General features: G+C 47.6%; 1 protein-coding gene across 8 annotated transcripts in view; it reads left to right on the top strand.

Annotated features, from left to right (window-relative positions):
• Nucleotides 1-20,431, top strand: part of URGCP (upregulator of cell proliferation) — a 36,922-nt gene that overhangs the window by 12,110 nt on the left and 4,381 nt on the right. The window contains exons 2-6 of one of the 8 annotated variants that reach the window (XM_058296717.2): nt 14,733-16,920; nt 17,276-17,302; nt 17,606-17,676; nt 18,751-18,801; nt 19,013-19,051. In XM_058296717.2, the coding sequence (XP_058152700.1) occupies nt 18,768-18,801; nt 19,013-19,051 (73 nt within the window). In that variant the 5' untranslated portion in view covers nt 14,733-16,920; nt 17,276-17,302; nt 17,606-17,676; nt 18,751-18,767. The other 7 variants (XM_058296715.2, XM_071215060.1, XM_071215058.1 and 4 more) reach the window with 7 other exon arrangements.

Below are 20,431 nucleotides of genomic sequence, written 5' to 3' on the forward strand. Positions count from 1 at the left end.
TGTTCACTTTTTTCAATCTTTTTTCTTTGTCCTCCCCAGCCTGGATCATTTCAATTATCTTAAATTTTAGTTCACTGATTCTTTCTTCTGCCAGCTCCAGTCTGTTGTTGAAACACTCCAGGGAATTTTTTGTTTCAGTTATTGTGGTCTTCGACTCCAGAATTTATTTCTTATTGGTATTCTCATAATATTCATTCATCATTTTTCTGATATCCTTTCATTCTTTCTCTATGCTTTCTTTTATCTTCTTGAGTATATTGAAGAACCGTTTTTTAAAGTTTGTCTGGTATATCCAAAGTCTGTTGTTCTTTGTTGTTGGTTTCTGAAGTTTTATCTTGTTTATTTGGATGGACCATCATTTCATGTTTCTTTGTCTGTTCCTTGGGTGTATATCCAGGAAGTGATAGGACAGAAATTTCCTTGAGTGCCAGGAGCTAACAAAAACAAACACACCCAGGCAAAAAACACCTTTCACTGTTTTTGCAAATTGGCTCTATGGTGGCTGTTGCTCTCCTTCAGAGTTTAAGCCTCCTATCAAGTAGATCAGCCTGAGGAGAAAGTGAACTGCGGGGTCCTCTGTCTTTTTCTGAGCCTAAGCTTCAACCTGCACTTGACCTTCTCACCTTAGGAATTCCCCAATTTACAGCAATTTGAATGCCCCCTCTAGTCCCTATGAAATAGGCTAGAGCACCTTCCCCCACCACTCCCATGTATCTTAAAGCTAGTAATCATTTGCTCAGGCCACTTTGACTTAATTGTTTCTTACACTGTCTTACCTGTCCCTGAGCTACTTCTCTTTGTAGGGCGAGTTCCTAGAAGGTGACCCAGAGGCTGGTGTCCTAGATTCTTTCATGCTGTTGCCTGCTATACTGGCGTTGACAGTAGGCACACCAGTGTGGATATAGGGGTTACTCTGCTCTCCAAGGACTCACAGTGGGAGCACAGGTTTGCTCCCCACCATTCAGGGAGGGGTGGAGGGCCAGGCCATCAAGGGTACCATGAGTTTCTCCAACCATTTTTAAAGCTGCTTTTTTTTTTCCAGGCAAGGGAGTAAAGAATTTATTAAGAAACAAGAAAAGAGATAAGTACACAATCTGAGACATAGATTGTGACTGTGCTACAGGATGAGTCGTGCTCATGGGGCCCCAGGTTTTTTAAAACCTTTCCTCCTCTTTCCTGATGTTGGGGAGGGGCCCCAGCTGTTTGCTGTTCTGATTGGTTGCCTTATGATCCCCACTTGTTAGCTCTCAGGGACCCAATGAGGAGGCCTTTTGTTTGAAGGTATCCAGGGCTTCCCCTTGACCCTGGGAAGAGTTCCTAATGGGACCTAGGGGTCAGGGTCTAGGTGGGGGTCTTTCTGGCTTTGTTCTTAGTAGAAGAGGGTTTCTGGTTGGGGTCTACGGCCATGTTCTCTGCTGGCCACATTCTCTGCTGGGTCCCAGCTGTGACAGGACATCTTCCCTATACTAACGTGCCTCAACTACTCCCTCGGAGGGTTTACATCCTTATTCTTAAGGGGGAGCTGAAGGGGGATGGTCATTCTTCTGTGGCTGCTTCCTGCTGGTTAGGGGGAGTAGGCGCTGTCTGTCAGGGTGTGAAACCCTCTGGTTATTCTGTTGAGGTTGAGGGAAGATGGATCTGGCAACCTGGTTTGACTGGATGAAATCCCCACATGATTAATACCTTGTTCTGAAAGGCAGTGATTCTGGAAAAAGAAACTTAGTTAGAATTTAAAATACATGGTCCCACTAAAAGGATAAAGAAGATGGTGGTAGGCAGGCCCCAAAAGGAGGACAGCCATGATATACTGGACCATGAGAGTGAGAAAGGCCAAGTGCCTCCAGACGCCGTGTCCACCTGACGTTGATTGGAGACAGCGTTCTTCCTTGGGTTCTTTTATGCTGTTGGTTAACTCTAGGGAGACACTTTGGTAGACCTGCTGGTTTTGGGTGTAAACAGCCAACCCCAGTGCCCATGGTAGAGGTTATGCCTAGGACAGCTATGAGAGTTATGAAGAGAGGACACTGCCTTTTCTTGATTTGGTACTTGCCCAGTCTCTTGAACCCTTTAACTCTTTTCCAGAGTTTTGAGGAAGATTGCTCTGCTATTCTTTGCTAGTTGTGCAAAGATTCTCGGGCAGGGGTTGTGGGGTAGCACCCCTGATCATCTTACACCATCATATTGGTTGAGTGGTTTCCAACCCTATTTTAACCTTTTGTCTTCTTATCTATGGAGATCCCCAACACTATCATTGGGGAATGTGGGGGATCCTGGGCTTCACCTTTCTGGAAGGGTTTAGCTTTCCCACTAGAGGCCTCACTTGGACCACACACCCAGAGCCCACAGGTGCTTTTTACTGAAAGATTGATCCCTCTGGCCAGGCTGGGGGTAAGGGATAGGAAGGGGCCGCATAAACCACACTTTGTGGGAGGAAGTGCTGAGAAACTCAAACAATGTTTACCTCTGTCTCTGGGAGAAGTACCTCAGGAACCTTAGCTTGCCAAGCATCTGCTGAGGCTTCTGCAGAGGGAACATATCTTTGTCACCAGGGCAGCTTAGATCTAGGATGTTCCAGTGAGCAGGTACTCTCCTGTGTTTCCCACACGAGATGATGGGAGAGCTAGGAGGGCTGGAATAGGCCAGAAACCTCTCTAGTTCTGCAGAGAGGGGCTCACCAAACTTGACCGATCTCCCCATGATGCTATGGCTTCATCTGATGGAATGGATGGAAGAGAGAAGAGCCCACCCAGTGCAGCAGTGCACCTCAGCCAGAAAGATCATGGCTAGGGAATATTGTGGGGGTTTTGTTTTATTTTTTTAAATTTAGATCCTGACTAATTCCAAGAGGTCTTAATAGCAATAATAATTTCATAACAGTCAGCACTTAATACTACGCTGTGAGGCACTGCTCTAAGTGCTTTTGCATTAATAAGTTATTTAACCTTTATCACAAGCCTATGTAATAGCATTATCTCCATTTTACATTTGAGGAAACCGAGACCCAGCTAAGCAGGATTATTACAATTGTTTTAAATTTCATGGCTGGGGCATGGACAAAGAGTTGGATTATGTAGTTTTGTCTTCCGACTGCAGAGAAATGGATTGAGCTAGAATAAGAATGTTCACATGGGTTCCCATGAATAAGAATCTGTATTGACAGAGCAGCTAATACCTTCAATTATGACTTTACAAAAGATGCCTGGAAATGGAATAAATTAGAAGCAGTGCTTTCCTTTAAAGAAGGTGTCACAGTCGCACGGCTATATACAGGGAGGCTCCTGTGTGCAGCGCATTGGTTTCACTTCCATGTTCAGGAATGTAGTACAGATGTGGTCTTTTAACTCTTTTCTAGATTCTCTGCATTGTAATTTTTCATAAAACTGTTGCTCTATTTTTTAAAATAGGCAATATACGCACATGGTACCAAGTCTCTTAAAATGAAAATTAAAGGGCCTTTCCCTGTCCAGAAAAGCAGAGAAGCCTTAGCTGAGTCTCTGGATCCTTCCAGAATCAGTCACTGCATATGCAGCAGAAAAGGTAGGAGATTGGATTTTTTTAACCCAAAATATATTTTAGAGATGTCGTTTGATGTTTTCGTTTCTGTTTTGGTTCTTTGTGGTTTTTTGTGGATTTCTAGGAGCTCTGTATACATTAAGAAAATGAGCCCTTCGTCATTGTGCTAGGAATGTTTTCCCTCAGTTGGTCAATCACCTTTTGATTTTATGGTGCCTTTCCCTATGGTGAGATGATTAAAGTTTTTAATGTTTTGTTTCAGTACATTAATGGTTTTGTTTTTTTGCATTTAAGTCTCAGATTCAATTGGCATTCATTTTGGCGAAAGGAGTACTGTAGCAGGGGTCGACCTTTAATCTTTTCCAGGTTTTGGGGCTTGAATAATCCCCTGGGGCTCACAGCCACCTGTGTTTGGACCTACTTGTGGCCCCTCATTTTACTGAATTTTCTGTCTGTTCATGAACCAGTGCTTCAACCTTTGTAGTTTGTAATATGTTCTGTTATTGGGCAGGTTTTGTCCTCACTTATTTTTGATCTTTTCCAGAATTGCAATTGTTTTACAGATATTTTTCCATAGAATCAACTTATGTGGGAAGTGACTGTGGACTTAAAAACTATATTAAAACTTTTATTTCCAAAATCGGGTATGCCTTTTCATTTGCTCAGGTTTTTTATATTCTTCAGTATTTAACATTTTTTTCATACAGAGCTTGCACATCTATTACGTATTTCCTTAAATACTTTGCTGTTGTTGCTAGCTCTTATAAACAGGGCTATGTAGGAAGACAACTAGTTTCGTATTTTAATCTTCACGTGTCCCCTGGCTTATGGATTCTCCCGTTCTTTGCCATGGTCTTCCAGTGGATTCTCTTGGGGTTTCCAGCACCATAATTTCTTTGTTATCATGGATAAGTAGCAGGAAGGGTCTGTCTTTGTGGTGGCTAAAACCTTGTTGCCAGGTGGAAACTGTAGACATTATGAAAAGAGCGATGGTGCTTTTCTGGCACACAGTGTAGGGTTGACTCCCACAAGCGCTCCCAGTCCTCTGTCCAGGTGCCCGCTAGGGACCCACCCCCATGCCACGTTCCCGCGGCTGTGCGTGATCCCCTTGAGCTCTGCCGTGCTTTGGAGCCTAAAATCCTTCGGCTCTTGTCTTCCTGGAACGCTGTGTCCAGTCAGTCTGTTGAAATCCTTCGGGTAGATCTTCAGAATCCCACAAGCTGCCCTGCCTTCAGGTTGCTCCACCCAGACCTGAGCCTCGTCTTCTCTCCTGTGTCACCGTCTCCCCAGAACCCCGGAAGCCTTCCCGCTTCCTCTGGGATAAAAGCCAGAACCTCTTCTGTGCCCTGGAAAGCTCTGTCCTTCTCCGCTCCCCCACCCTGCTCTCCTGCTGAGCTCCTCTGAGGTGCTCCAGCCCCTTTCTCTGTCTGCTCCCCGAGCCACGGAATTCTTCCCCCAGGGGACGCCTCCCTCACCTGGTTCCAGGGCTCTGCTCCTGTACCCTCTCTCCAAGAGGACCACCTGGACCACCCCTTTTCCTGTAGCCACCTGTCCCCCCCACCATCCTCTGCCTCCCTGCTCCCCCTTACCTTAATCCACTCCCTTTTTCCATTGCATTTAATACCTTCTAACATACCCTCCGTATTTGACATTTTTGACTGTTGTCCATCTCCCTCACTGTGTTGAATGTAAGCTCACCAGAGCACAAGGACATTTGCTTTATTCACTAATGCATCCCAAAGCCCTAGAAAACTTCCTGGCAGTAAAGAAATGCGGGCAAATCCAAGAGCTCATTGACTGCCTTCTAGAAACTTGCTCAATGGCTGCGACCCTCATGGGAATTTTATGGCGACCTCATGCGTGCTGGCGGGGACATGGGCCTCGTTTGTGGATCAGCAGGTGGGTGTGCTGCAGGTGGGTGTGCTGCAGGTGGCTGGCGGGCGCTCTCCTCCAGCTGAACTCAGCGTGAGCTGCCTGTGGTCACGGCCACGCTGGGAGCCCTGTTTCCCGTTGCGCACGGGGAACTCACCCTTGACAGAGATGGAATTTCTGGTTAGGACAATTTCTGTCTTCCTTGGAGCGTGGGGTGTTTGTTGTCATGATTGTCGTCCTGCTTCCCCTGAAGGGGAGAGAGTCCCTGACTGCCAGAGACACACAGGGCTTGGGCTCCGGGCGGCTCCTCCTGCCCTCCCCGGGTTCTAACTGCAAAAAAGCAAGAGAGAGCAGTGTGGCCTTCCCCCGGGCTTCTGTCATACTCCCTGCACCCTCCAGCACAATCTTTTTAGACTTTTTGAGATACTTTCAAACCTAACAAGATAGTTACAAAAATAATGTAACTCCTGCACAGAAGGATGCAACATACCCCCATCCTCCAGACACCCATTTCAGCATTTTGCTACCTTTGCCTTCCCTCTCCTATCTGCCCATCCATCCATCTGTCCATCCATCCATTTATCCATCCACCTCTATTTTCTGAATGTTTGCGAGCAGGTTGTACACATCATACTCCTTGAACACTTAAGAGTGTGCCATGCACATTTCCTAAGATCAAGGATATTCATTTATAGAACCACCTTAAGTGCAGTTCTCAAGTTCAAGAAATTTAACATCAGTATAAAACTTACAGTCTGTATTCCATTTTTATATGCTCCAATGATTCCTTTTTATTGTGGTTTTGACTTTTTATTTTGAAATGCTTTCAAACTTATAGGACAGTTGCAATAATAATGCGAACCCCATACAGAGAACTCCACCATACCCCACCCCTAGACACTAAATCCACCAGGTCTTAAGATTTTGCCACCTTTGTCCTCCCTCCCTCATATCTGTTTTTCTGTCTATCATCTATCTATTTTCTGAACATTTGAGAGCAGGTTGCATACACCATACTCCTTGAACACTTAAGCGTGTGCCATGCACATTTCCTAAGAACGAGGGCGTTCACTTATGTAAACACCTTAAGTGCAGTTCTCAAGTTCAAGAAATGTAACGTTGCTATAAAGCTTGCAGTCGACGTTCTGTTTTTCTAATGTCCCAATAATGGCACTTTGAGCCTTTATCCTCCATTCTTAGATCCCATCCAATATAGTGTATTGTATTTCATTGTCATCTTTTTTCTTACATTTTTCTTTTATTAAGAATTTTTTTAAATTGTATTTTTTTGAAGATACATAGATCACAAAAAATGTTACGTTAAAATATATAAGAGGTTCCCATATACCCCCCACCCCACCCCACTCCACCCCTCCCATATCAACCACCTCTTTCATCATTGTGGCACATCCATTGCATTTGGTGAATACATTTTGTAGCACTGCTGCACCGCATGGATAATAATTTACTCTGTAGTTTACACTCTCCCCCAGTACATTCAGTGGGTTATGGCGGGATATATAATGTCCAGCATCTGTCCCTGCAATATCATTTAGGACAATTCCAAGTCTCGAAAATGCCCCCACATCATATCTCTTCTTCCCTCTCCCTGCCCTCAGCAACTCCCATAGCCTCACTGGTGTTCTACTATAGAACTATTGTCACTAGTAATGCCATCATCTCCTTACTTTCTCTTTCTTTCTCTTTTTGATTGTGGAGCATATAGACAACATAAATCTTTCCATCCCAAACCTTCCCAGGAATACCATTCTTTGGGATTAAGCACATTCACAAGGTTGCAGTTGCCTCATAAAAGAACTTTCCTTTTACCCCAAAAGAAACCCTATACTCATTTTGCATTAACTCCCCATTATCCCTGCCCTCCTGCCCTGGTAAGCTGCTCTCTACTTTCTGTCTCTCTGAGTTTGCACAGTCTCTGGTATTTTCTTTTGGTTACCATGGGGCTTAAACATCTTCAGTCCATAATGGTCTCCTTTTCTTTGGTACCAACTACGACAGCACACATGAACTGTGTTCCTATGCCCCTCCATTCCACCACATTTATGTAGTTCTTGACCCAAATGGCATGTTTATACATTATGAGTCCCAAACCACTGCTTTATCATGACATTTTTAAAAAAGATTTATTTATTTCTCCCTCTTCCCCCGCCTCCCGTTGTCTGCTCTCTCTGTCCATTTGCTGTGTGTTCTTCTGTGTCTGCTTGTATTCTCATCAGGCAGCACCAGGAATTTGTGTCTCTTTTTGTTGTTGTCTTGCTGTATCAGCTCTCCGTGTGTGTGGCACCACTCCTGGGCGGGCTGTGGTTTCGCATGGGGTGGCTCTCCTTGCTCAGGGGCCACTCCTCGCTCAGGGGCCACTCCTTGCGCAGGGGCCACTCCTTGCATGGGGGGCACCCTTACACGGAGGCATCCCAGCATGGGCTGGCTCTCTTTGCATGCAGCAGCACTGAGCGTGGGCCTGCTCACCACATGAACCAGGGGGCCCTGGGTTTCGAACCCTTGGACCTCCTATATGGTAGGCAGACGCTCTATCTGTTGAGCCACATCCACTTCCCTATCACGACATTTTATGCATTTGCCTTTTAGACCCTGTAGGAAGTAAAAAGTGAAGTTACAAATGAGAAATACCATAGTGCGGGTATTTATATTTACATTTACCTGGCCTTTACCAGGCATCTTCATTTTGCACGTGCGTCGGTCTGGTGTCCTTTCCTTCAAAACGCAGAGCTCCCTTTATCCTTTCTTGTAGGGCCAGGCTAGTGGTGATGAATTCCACCAGCTTCTGTTTACCTGAGATGTCGTAATCCCTCCTTCATTTTTGAAAAAAAACATTTTTCCCAGACATGGCGTTCTCGGTGGGGCTGGGAAGCCGTCGGCACCTAAATGCCGAGATGGGAGCCCTTGTGGCACAGAGCAGTTGGTAATACAGTGCTGATCAGCACGGGCTAGCACCTCAGCCTGTTTGTGAACTGCCGTCCCGGCAACATGGTTTTCCTGTAGTGGCTTGTTTTTTGGGCACTGAGCCGGGGAGGGAACCAGGTTCGTTGCTGGGAATTCATGATTGTTTCAGTTCTCCGTTCTCTTCCAGGGCCCCTTGACTTCCAATCCCTTGCTGCTCCCCAGGGCTTCTCTCCATCTCATGTCACTGTATAGAAGGGACGAGTAGGGGAAACGGACTTTGGCCCAGTGGTTAGGGCGTCCGTCTACCATATGGGAGGTCCGCAGTTCAAACCCCGGGCCTCCTTGACCCGTGTGGAGCTGGCCATGCGCAGCGCTGATGCATGCAAGGAGTGCCGTGCCACGCAAGGGTGTCCCCCGCGTGGGGGTGCGCCCGTGAGGAAAGCCGCCCAGCGTGAATGGCGCCGCCCACACTTCCCGTGCCGCTGACGACAACAGAAGCGGGTGACAACAGAAGCGGACAAAGAAACAAGACGCAGCAAATAGACACCAAGAACAGACAACCAGGGGAGGGGGGGAAATTAAATAAATAAATAAATCTTAAAAAAAAAAAAAAAAAGGGACGTGTAATCTGGTGAAAGCTGCCGAATGCAGTTGGCCAGCTTTATGTATTCCCACAGGGTCCACACCCACCAGAATGCGGACCCAGGCCAAGAGGCACGTCCAGATCGGTCACCACAGCCCGTCCCCTGGACCTCCAAAACACACGTTCTTCCCACCCACCAAACACACGCGCTCCCCACAGCACCCCCAGGCCCTACGTCCTGCCACATACGGGGTCTTGTCCGAATCTGTGGACGGTGTGGTCTGTCCTCGGTGTCCACGTGTGGACCTGTGAACCTGGAAAATGGTTATTTGATTTCAAAAGGCAACAGGCATAGGATAAACATTCCCATTCCAGAGGGGAGAAACTGGAAGGAAAAAGGGGACGGGTCCCAAAGAACCCCCACATCCAGTAGGGTAGGCCCCATTAGGTGTCAGGTCTGAGAGTAGGGCAGGACTGATGTTTTGTCCCCAGTCCAGGTGGAGCGGCAGCCGCGCCCCTTCTCCAGCCTGAGCGTGGCGGCCAGGCTCTCCACGAAGCAGGGGGCCCAGGCCCCACCGCCTCCGAGCCCCGGGTGGCAGCACCCCCCCAACAGCGGGCGAGGCCTGCCCTATCACACGTGGGTGGCCCCTCTTGTGGCCTTCCAGAGTTCTGGCCTCGGGGTTGTTCTTCATTTCATCCTTCTCTGTCCGTTTCAGGCAGTGCTTCTATTTATACAAATTTCGCAAAGCCTTCTTGGCTGTGTGTAGTTCCCAGGGGTCCCAACCATCAGACAGAAGGACTTCCACGGATCTTCCTGGGTCCCGCGCTTGCAGTCCTGACTCCCTCTGAAATGGCTGCCTGGGTGCCAGCTGCACCCGCTTTAGCTAAGGGCCCAGCAGGTAACCCCCACGTGGAGCCCGGTTCTCTGCAGACTCACTTCCCCGATGGAGCTGCTGCTGGCCCGCAGCGCAAAGCACCTCTATCGGGATAGGCTGAGAATTTTCCAAGTTAGGAGTTACTCGTTTTCTTCTGCTTAGTGGTTTAACCCTCAGTTTATCTCTTTCCACTTGCACATCACTGTAAGCTGCAAGGAAATGACCAGGCTGCACCTTTCACACCTAGCTTGGACACCTCGGCCAAATATTCATCGTGGTGGCTGTAAGTTCTGTCTTCCAGCCAACAGCAGAACACAATTTCGCCAAGTTCCCGCCACTTTAAAACAAGGACCACCTTCCCTCCAGTGTCCACTGACACATCCATCGTTTCCTTCTACGGCCTCTTCCACAGCCCCTCTGACCCCCTGCTCCTACCAGTGGACTCTTCACAGCAGTCTAGGCTTTCTCCACCAGCACCTCACGGCTCTTCCAGGCTTGACCCGTTACCAGTTTTAAAGCCATTTCCACGTCTTTTGGTGTTTTTCTTAGCGGCACCCCTCTTTGTGGTACCAGGAGCTGTTTTAGGTTCGCATATACAAAACAAGTACCATGTGATGGGTTGGCTTCACAGTAGGAGCTCCGTGGCTCGTGGTTGCAGAGGCTGGAAGGCTGCTTCCTCCTGGGGCTGGGCTCTGCTGGCTGGACGCCAGCCTGAGGCTCCTTGGCTTTTCCGGCACGTGGCGGAATCTTCTCCCTTCTCTGGGTCCCGCTGACTTTCAGCTCCTGGCTGCTCCCTGTGGCCTCTTCCCAACTGACTCTCACTCTGTTTATGAAGGACTCCTGGAGGAAAGTCCACCGGATCGCTGGTGGCGATCTCACCTGCGGGAGCTCTCATTTACAATGCGTCCACACCGCCAGAACGCAGACCAAGCCCAAGGCTGAACCAGGCTCCGCAGCTGAGGCCACCGCAGTGGTGGGTGTAAAGCAAAGGCCCCGCCCTGCTGGTGGGCTTCCCCTGTTTGTTTGGGCACTGGCGGGGAACTGTCGAAGGAGAGGCTGATTGAAAGTGGTGAAAGGGTCTTCCATTTTCAACTGGTTCAGTGGAAGACCAGGGAGTAGGCACGGTTTGGGTTCGAGCCCAGCTGACAAAACGGGGTAATTCTTATGCACTGACCTGTCCAGGTCTCCTCAATCAGAATCTCCTGGTCTAAACAGAAAAGCTCTGTTGGTCAGTGGGGGGGGGGGGGGGGGGGGAAGGAAGGGAAAGGGGCTAAAAGGAAAAAAAAAAACGAGCAAAGGAAAGCTTGCTGTGCACCCTTTCCCGTGGAGAGAGAATCAGCATGGCAGGTGCCTCGTGGCTGGGGGGCCTGGGCTGACCTTCTGGAAGGGGGGTATTGGGCCCATCACGAGGGTGACGCCCGAGAAGAGGGAACCCTGAGCGGTGCCTGTTGTGAACGCTAGCCAGCCACTGTGGGCTTAACACGGCGAGAACTGGCAGACGGAGTCTCAGCGGGGGCAGCTGTCTGGGCCCTGGAGCGGAGGGGCTGGGACGACCTGCGGGGAGGCAGGGGCTGGCCCACCGACCAAGGTGCTTTCCAGCATTCGGTCCCTACTGTCTCGTCTTGACGATATGTCCTGGGGAGCACCACTAATGGAAAACGAGAATATATTGGAAGGGAAACATGTAAACTGTTACAAGCTAAAACTAGGCGAGGGAAATGGTTGGCATTGATGCCATTTTGGGGAGCTATGAGGAAGCAGCAACATTGGGGTCCACTTTCTAAATTTTAAATTCCAGCTGGTTTCACGGGAGGCCCTGAGCAAATAAGCCCCTCCAGGTGTCCCCACAACAGGCCCTTTCCGTCATCCTACAGGTGCTCTGAGAGTTTGTTTTCCCCGAGTCCTACCTCCTGCAAGGCCCTTGCACCCCACATGGGGTCTCGAGAGGACCTTACCTGTTGACTTGAAGCGGTTTACTTCCAAACCCATCCCTGACTCAGGCTTAGGGCAGTTCTGCAAAGAACAGGGCTCAACTAGGAAGTATAGATTCATATCAGTTTCACTTCTTGAGAGCTACGTTTCCCTCATGTTTTGGAGTCACATGTATTCCGAATGGCCAAGGAGATTATTGGCCTTAAAAAAAATCTCTTGGGTAGTGGATGTGGCTCAAGCGATAGGGCTTCCACCATATGGGAGGACCTGGGTTTGATCCCTGGGGGCCTCCTGGTGAAAAAGAAGGAAAAGCGTGCCCATGCGACAAGCCAGTGCCCATGAGAGTGCCCACACGGGTGAGCCAGTGCCCGCGCAAGTGAGTCACGCAGCAAGATGATGACACGTCAGAAGAGAGATGAAGGGGAGAGTCAAGGTGAAGCACAGCAGAGACCAGGAACTGAGGTGGTGCAATTGTCAAGGAACCCTCTCTCTACATCAGAGGTCCCCAGGATCGAATGCCAGTGAATCCTAGAGGACAAAATGAGAAGAGAAGACAAAACAGACAGCAAAAACAGTAGGGGTGGGAGGAGGGGGAAGGAGGGAAAATCAGTAAATCTTTAAAAAACATAAAAATAAAATCTCTGATATTAACAGAATTTTTCAAGAGTAGTTAGGGATATGAGGAAATATTCATGATTAGTTAAATGAATCAGGAAGGTTACTAAACAGGACGTACAGTAAACTATCCTAATTAAGAAAATGAGCCTGTGGCCAGTGGATGTGCCCCCAGAAAAAGACTCAAACGCTTGGAGGAATAAAACAGGGTGCAGGGAGAGGGAAAAATGGTAACATGGGGGCATTTTTGGGACTTGGAATTGTCCTGAATGACATTGCAATGACAGATATGAGGCCGTTATAAAATCCTGTCATATCCTACAGAATTGGGTGGGACAGAATGTAAAGTACAATATAAACTAAAATCCACACTTAGTGCCAAATGTGTTCATCAATTGCAATGAATGTACCTCACTAATGAAGGATGTTGTTAATGTGGGAAAACGTGGGAGGTGTGGGGAGTGTGCGCATATGGGAATCCCCTATATTTTTTTATGTGATGTTTATATAATCTAAGTATCTTAAAAAAACAAAAACAAAAACAAAAAAACAGCATACAGTTCCCCATACCAGGTAACGGGAATAGACTGGGGCAGCAGGTGTAGGTAAAAGGGGAGAGATGATGGATTAGTATATTGTGTAATTTTCAAATAGGAAAAAGTGAAGGCATTTTCTTGGCAATTTTCTGTCTTTTCCATTTGTCTTATTTTGGGAATCAGAAATACAACACTAGAGATATTAGTTTCAAACACTGCTTTGCAGAGAAAGGCACCTGTGCCCCGTGTGTGACTGGGGCCACCCAGCAGCCATGTTGTGGTTGGTTGCCCCGCAGGGCTCTGCGGTCTGGGGGTGCAGCAAAGCAGCAGGGCTGCGTACTCCGGGAGGGCTCAGTGTGCGGGCGGCAGATCGACCAGTCCCCCCGGCCCCCACTGTCACCTGCTGTGAGTGTAAGTTACCTAAAGCTGCCTGAGGCCACGGGGCAGGAGCGGAGCCAGAAGCCCCCCGTTCGTGCTCCGGGGCTGGCTGGCCTGTTGATGCTGGCAAAGCCCTTGGCCTCGTCAATGGGAGGACAACGAGACAACCTCGGCCTTGCAGGGTAGATTTGAGTATTACAAGATGTGCCTGTAATAAAGTTGCAGCTTAGAACTGTTTGACACATGGGAAGATACTGCTGCTGTCCCTGCTGCCAGGGTTTGCCCTGCCGCCCCCTGGCTTACAGCCAGTTTGCTCCCCACCAGTTAAAGTGCACCTCCGGGAACCTGTGGCGAGGCATGAAGCACACCTCTGCCAGTGGTTTTTCTTTCACTCTAAAGTGTTTGGGATTGGTCCCACTGTTCCTGGGTCGGCATGCTGTCAGCGTTGCCCTCTTCGGCAAGTCTTGCTTTTCCTCCCGTGAGCTGGCAGAGGACAACGGAGCAGCCGGCGCTCAGAACGGAAGGCGCGTGGAGGGCTCAGCTTCCTGGGCATTGCACCTCCACGCGCCCGGCGCTGCTTCCTGTGTTTCCCTCTTCTCTTCTGGAGAGGGATAAAGGAGGTGCTTTGCGAGAGGCATATTCTCACGGGAGCTTGCCCTTGTGGGAAAAGTGCAAATGATTTTTTAAAAAGTAAATTAGGGGAAGTGGATGTGGCTCAAACAATTGTGCTCCTGTTTACCATATAGGAGGTCCGGGGTTTGATGCCCAGGGCCTCCTGGTGAGGGCAAGCTGGCCCACGTGGAGTGCTGGCCCATGCAGGAATGCAGCTGTGTGCAGGAGTGGCGCCTGCGTGGGAATGCTGCCCAGCGTGGGAAAAGCCGCCCCACGCAGGAGTGCCAGCTGATGCAGAGAGCTGGGGCAGCAAGATGAACGCAACAAGAGACACAGAGGAGAGAAAGTAAGAAGACATAGCAGAACAGGGGAGCTGAGGTGGCACAAGAGAGTAATCGCCTCTCTCCCACTCCAGAAGGTCCCAGGATTGGTTCCCGGAGCCGCCTAATGAGAATACAACAGACACAGAAGAACACACAGCAAATGGACACAGAGAGCAGACAACGGGGGGGGGGGGGGGGGGGTAGAAATAAATAAATCTTAACCAAAAAAGAAAGTAAATTAGAAGTAAGTCAGATCATGCCTGTAATGATGTCACTGACTCGATGCTTTCTTGTGTGGGAAAGAGGGGTCGAAGGTAAGCAACTGGACTGGAACAGCACCTGCCTGGAAGCTGCGTCCTTGGGGTCTGCTTTCCAAGCTGGGAGAAAGTCCAGCCAGCCCCAGGGTGTAAAACCCCTGCCTGGGGTCCTGGGGGTGCTGCCCCTGTGGAGCCAGACCCAGGCCTAGGTGTTCCCTCTTGGGCTGGGGAACTAATTTAAACCAGTCCTGCCCTTACACCCCCCCCCCCCCCCGCCCTCCCCTTATTGCAAAAGTGATGTGTGCTCTTTACAGGAAAAGTGGAAGAAAAGCGAAGACCATGACACCTTCCGTTTTTATCAGCATCAGAGGCAGGCACAGTTGCAGGAGGGAAACAGCTATGAAAATAGCGACAATGACAAACTCTCGGAAGAGTGGGAAAAACTTCCCGGAGGAGAGGATGAGATCTCCAAGGACTATGCTGGAATAACAACCAAGGGTCCTTAAAAATTCTTTCTGGGGTGGTAGATTTCATCAACACCAAACCGCGTTTTGCTGAGGGCTCTCTGCAGGGGCAGCTCAGCTCTACTCCCCCACCTTCCAGTCCCTGAGGCCTGGGATGGACTGAAGTTTGATGTCTGAACAATATTGGTTTCCAAGGACATCCAATGATCACGTCCTCTTGAAGCACCTGGGCGTCCCATTGTGGCCCTGATGCCCTACTCGTGTCATTTTAATTGCTCAATTGGTTTTATGAAATTCACATGTCTTCTATTTAAAAAGTTCAAATGAGACAAAAATAAACTAAAGTCCTACTGTGCAGACATAACTAAACACTATTAGCTCTTTAAACTTTTTATTTGGGATCCACTGGTTGGTAAGTTACAAAAATAAAAATTTTCCTTATCCAGATTCTCCTATTAACATTTAACCTCATTTACCATTCTTGCTTATTTTCTGTCTCTCTGTCTTGCTCTTTCTTTATGTGCACTTATATAAACAAAATGCATTCATTTTTTCTGAACCATTTGCATGTAAGCGGCTTACATCCTGACTCTTTATCCCTAAATCCTTTGGTATCTGCTTCCTGAGAATAGAGCTATTCTCTTAAATAGTACAGCACCGTTATCAGTGTCCATAAATTTAACATTGGGAGCACCCTTATTTCCGTGACCCCCAGGTTCCCTCCTCCAGTTCAGGGCCCTGTCTAGCATCAGGTACTGTATTTGGTTTTCATGTCTCTTTAGTACCTTTTCATCTGGAACGTTTCCTCAGTCGGTCTTTGTTGTTTATGACTTTGACGTTTGGGAATCCTGCAGTTCTCCTGATCGCAGAACGTCTTCCTGTTGGGCTTGTCCACCTGCTAAGAGCGGGGTTTGGGTTTGCAGCCAGATCACCGCACATGTCCTGCTGTGTCCTTGCTCGGACAGCACGGCTGGAGGTCCCCAGTGCCATCTGCCCCATTGGGGATATGAGTTTTGATCGCCTGGTCAGAGCGTTGTCTGAGTTCTCTATTGTATAGTTATTTGTTATTGTCTTTCTCCCTTGCAGTCTGGGAGAGGGTATGACATTTGAAGACAGGCAAATATCTTGCTCACCAACATTTTCCTCTGAGTTAGCATTGTTGATGCTTCTTGCCTGAACCAACATTTCTGGCAAAAGGACACTGTTGCAGCCACAGTTTCCTTCCACATTTAGCATTCTGTTGTAAGAAAGAGCCTCCCTTCTCCCCCAGTTATTTATCGATTTACTGTCTGTATGGACTCATCATTCCCATTTTCAATGCTTTGTGTTTAATTTGCTGTACATCATTCTTTTGGTGCCCTAAATGGTCCCAGATTTCGTGAGAAGGATGCTCCATCCTTTGAAGTGCCCCATTATTATTTTTTCAGCACTTCTTTACTTTCTGAAATAATTTGCTCAGGTTTGTCTTGCACTTTCCCTTCTCCAGGCTGGGAATCTGCCATTTCCTCAAGGAGAACGGTGTCAAAGGGCACTCGGGGTGCTCACTGCTGCTGTAATGTCTTGGCTTCTTGGCCCTTCCACCAGACAGAGCTAGGAAACATATGCTCGCACACCCATGTGCATATATGTGTGCACGCACACGCTTGCACACTCATATATGCGCATGCATAGGCCCACACCCATATACATATACACACACCCATACGCATACGTGCACACATGCGTGCACACCCATATACGTGCTGCACGCACACATGCATATATGCACACTTTCATACATATATGCGCACATGCATGCTCTCACACCCATAAACGTGTGCATGCACACGCACAGATGCGCACCTGGAAATCACGCATTCACACCATGCCTCCAATTCTGCTCTCCCTCTGTGGCTTCCTCCACTCCATTCTTGCATGGCCTTCCTTCCACAGACCGCCGGCTCCTGACACCAACACACCTGCTCGTTGCCTGTTCCTACGATGTGCCTCAAATAGTTTGAGCTGCACGACCATGATCAAACGTACTTAAGAGTCCCAGGTTTGTTTGCAGTTCTGCCCACCTCCACCTGTCCCTGCCCATAAAGTTAACTTTTGATGAGCGTCCCTCTAGATCTCTGTACACATATAGGCATATATATAGCCTCTTATTAAATTATAATAATTTTATACACTTCCTACCGCCTGACTTTCCACCCTACCGATGAACACATCATCCACACCTGTCCACACTCACCAGAAGAGATCCACAGGCTCTCTTGTCGTGGCTGCAGAGTTAAGACTGTGCCATAATGCCCTCGGTTGGACTTTGATTTTTAAAAGGCGTCCAGTTTTTCACTATTATATATAAAGCTGGCATCAGCACCTTTGTAACTAAATCTTAATTATTTCCTTAGGCCAGAAGTGGAATTACTGGTCAGAGGGTATGTACATTTTTATGTCTTTCTGATTGGCTGTCCTGCCCTGGCAGCCGTCCGAGAGGGCGCTGGCTTTAGACTGGCGGGCGCGTCTCACCCGTGGCTGCACACTAGCACCATCGAGGGCGTTTTTAAAAGCAGCGACACCCAGGCCTGGCTCCCAGAGATTCTGATTTGGTGGATCTGGGGGTGGGACCCAGGGTTTGTAGTTTTTAAAAGCTCTCCAAGAGAATTTTCATATGTAGTTGATTTGACAGGTGGAAGTGGTTTCGTTATTTTAATGGTCGTTTTCTTCTCAAATTGTTTCAGACATTCAGATTTGGGAGAAGTGGCCCCAGAAATAAAAGCGTCAGGAGGACGAACAGCCCTGGCCATTGCAGGTAGAGTCGGTGGATGGGCCTTCCCCGGAGCAGATGCTAATGGGATTTGGGCATCAGCCCAGCACATGAGTGGAAATCACCGGCCTCAAAAATAACAGAAGCTCAAGGCTTTTGGCTTTCCCTTTACAGGAAGATTTGATCTGAGGGTCTTGTAGGCTTCCCTTACGTGCTCGAAAAAGAATTCCCTTTTAAACCAATGAATATTTGCACTTGTGAGGAACACAGCACCCCGATCTGAGCGTGTGTAACTGCCACGCCGGTGCCGTGCCATTTAGAGTAGAAAGGGGGGTTATTTTGGGACAACAGATGTAAACTGCAGTTGTCCCAGGGCAGACTGGGAATGGCGGTCTTTCTAGTTTTTCTTTCTCTGAGGATTTGAGAGTGGATCAAAAGTCAGAACAAGACAAACAGATGTGTTTGCTCCCAGCCATCTCCTGTCATTCTTATTATGTAGTTGTAAGCCAAGATACAGGGTTTTTAAGGTCTCTTTCCTCCCTAATGTAAACACTTGAATAGCACTATCCATTCTGTAATGAAAATATTAGCATAGATGGACATATCTAGGTATTAGTGGTGATGGACAAATCACTACACTTGCAAGTCACAGCCCTTCCCCCACTCTGCAAACCATCCCCCGCTGTATTTACACTTTGATATGAGCATCATTTTAAGAGATTACAAAACTCCTTGCGATAGAGTAAACATAATGTTCATAGGAGGTGGTGAATCTTGAAATTGAGCCGAAGAATTTGTATAAACTTAAATTGTATAATAGTTTATAAAATCAAGAGAGTAATCTACAGAAGTTTTACCAAATTGTTTATATTTTGTTTTCAAGAAGTTTAGTAAATTCCACAAGGCTTATATCCTAGAACAAACCACTCTCCTGTGTAGTAGCTATTACTTCTTTGTGCCATATAAATAAAATTAACATAGGACTAACTGAAGCTAATAATTGTACTAAAAATAAAAATCCACTACCAGAGCCTCTCTTGAGCTTTTGAGTGAAAGGTTCTAACTTGCTGATGAAATTCAATGCGTATGTATACATGTTTTGTCTTTTTTTCCTTCTAGATTTGGAATGGAGAGAGATGGAAGGAGATGATTGCGAGTTTCATTATGGAGGTAGAAACTATGGGGGGTTCGGCAACAGACTGGATTGCGGGCAGAGAGAGGGAATGGGTAAAGTGGCAAATAACTAGAATTTTGTAGTTCGAACAATTGAGAAAAGTTGCTGTCTTAGAAAGAGGGAGGGTTCTGAGTTGGGCTCAAATCACATTTTTGACAAAGTCACATTACTTGATTCACACTTCCTTTTTCCTTTCTTTTTCCCTAGATGGTTCAAATGAGGCTCAGGACAATGACTTCCCAGCAGGTATGCCATTTTCTCTCTTTCTCGTTTTTTTCTGTCTCTATTCCACTGAAAGGCTGGGGGTTTTCCAGTCTGACTGTGCATCAGAATTATCGGGGGGAGGCACGTGCTGCGTCCACTCCAACTGACCGGTGCCCTCGGCCACAAAACCTCCCTGTATCAGTCATGATAATTTGCCACTACCTCTGGGGAGCTTGTTAACGACCTAGAATAACCCAGCTCCACCCAGACACAGTGATAAGCATCTTTGGAGATGAGTGGGGAAGCTGCTATTTTTACCAAGCTCACGAAAGTGAAAGTGATTCTGACGCCCAGCCGGGTGTGAGGACCGTCCCCCTGGCAAGGGGCTCCTTCCACCGGCAGGAGCCGGGCCCAGCGCCGCCCACCCCCTGCCTGGCCTGACAGTGTGTCAGCAAGTTGTTTGCTCTACCCTTCCCTCATTGCCCTTCACTTCCACGCCACTTGACAGAAGCAGCTGTTCCAAGCTGGGGTAAGAAAAACGATGTCCCTGGGTTCCTTCAGGCAGAACTCAGAAACTGGAGTTTCTGTGCAGCGTGACTTGGCTTTTGGTTTTTGCCCCAAGTTCCCCAGTACTCTGAACTCTTCAGCCACCTGTCCTTGGAACTCTAATCCCCTGGGTGAATTTAAGGAAAAATATAAGAAAAAAATAATTAAAAAAAAAAAAAGGAAGAAAAGACATTAGGTTGTAGACAGAGGCCCTACCAAGGAACGAGATCCTCTTAAATCTGTCATTTTACCTTCTAGGGCAAGATCAGAAATTGGTCAGCTAGCCAGTGCTCATCCAGTATTTACCACGAGCGTCTGAGGCAGCCGATCACAAGCGCTGCGTCCTCTTTTGAGGAAGGGGTTGGGGAAAGGCCAGAGCTCAGGGAGATTTGTATTTATCTGTTTTGTGCACAAACATAAAGTGTGCCAGTTGCACTGGTTTGAAAGTTGGTAAGATGCTGTGGACAGGAACTGGGGATGGAGGCATCATACTTTTGGAAGTAGCTCTGCTGTTCTGAACATTTACTAGTTGTAAGATTTTATATTGGATCAAGGTGGTGACATTTGTAGATCTGCACAAATAAGTGCAGACTTAAAACAGTCTGCACCGAACATTTTTTTTTATCTTACGCATGTGTAGAATTCCCGTACAACATCCCTTCACAACACACCACACTGTGGTAGAGTATTTGTTACGGATTATAAAATAATATCATCAGACTATGGTCCATAGCATACATTTGGCATATTTTTCCAAACTCTTCATTATTGACACAGTACTTCCTTGTGCTGATACAAGAATGGTACAGTGTTGCTGTTAACTATAGTCATAGGTTTCATTAATTGTATTTTTCCCACCTCCCTGCAATAGTGACA

The sequence above is a fragment of the Dasypus novemcinctus genome, chromosome 5, assembly GCF_030445035.2.
Source record: "Dasypus novemcinctus isolate mDasNov1 chromosome 5, mDasNov1.1.hap2, whole genome shotgun sequence".
NCBI classification, from domain to species: domain Eukaryota; kingdom Metazoa; phylum Chordata; class Mammalia; order Cingulata; family Dasypodidae; genus Dasypus; species Dasypus novemcinctus.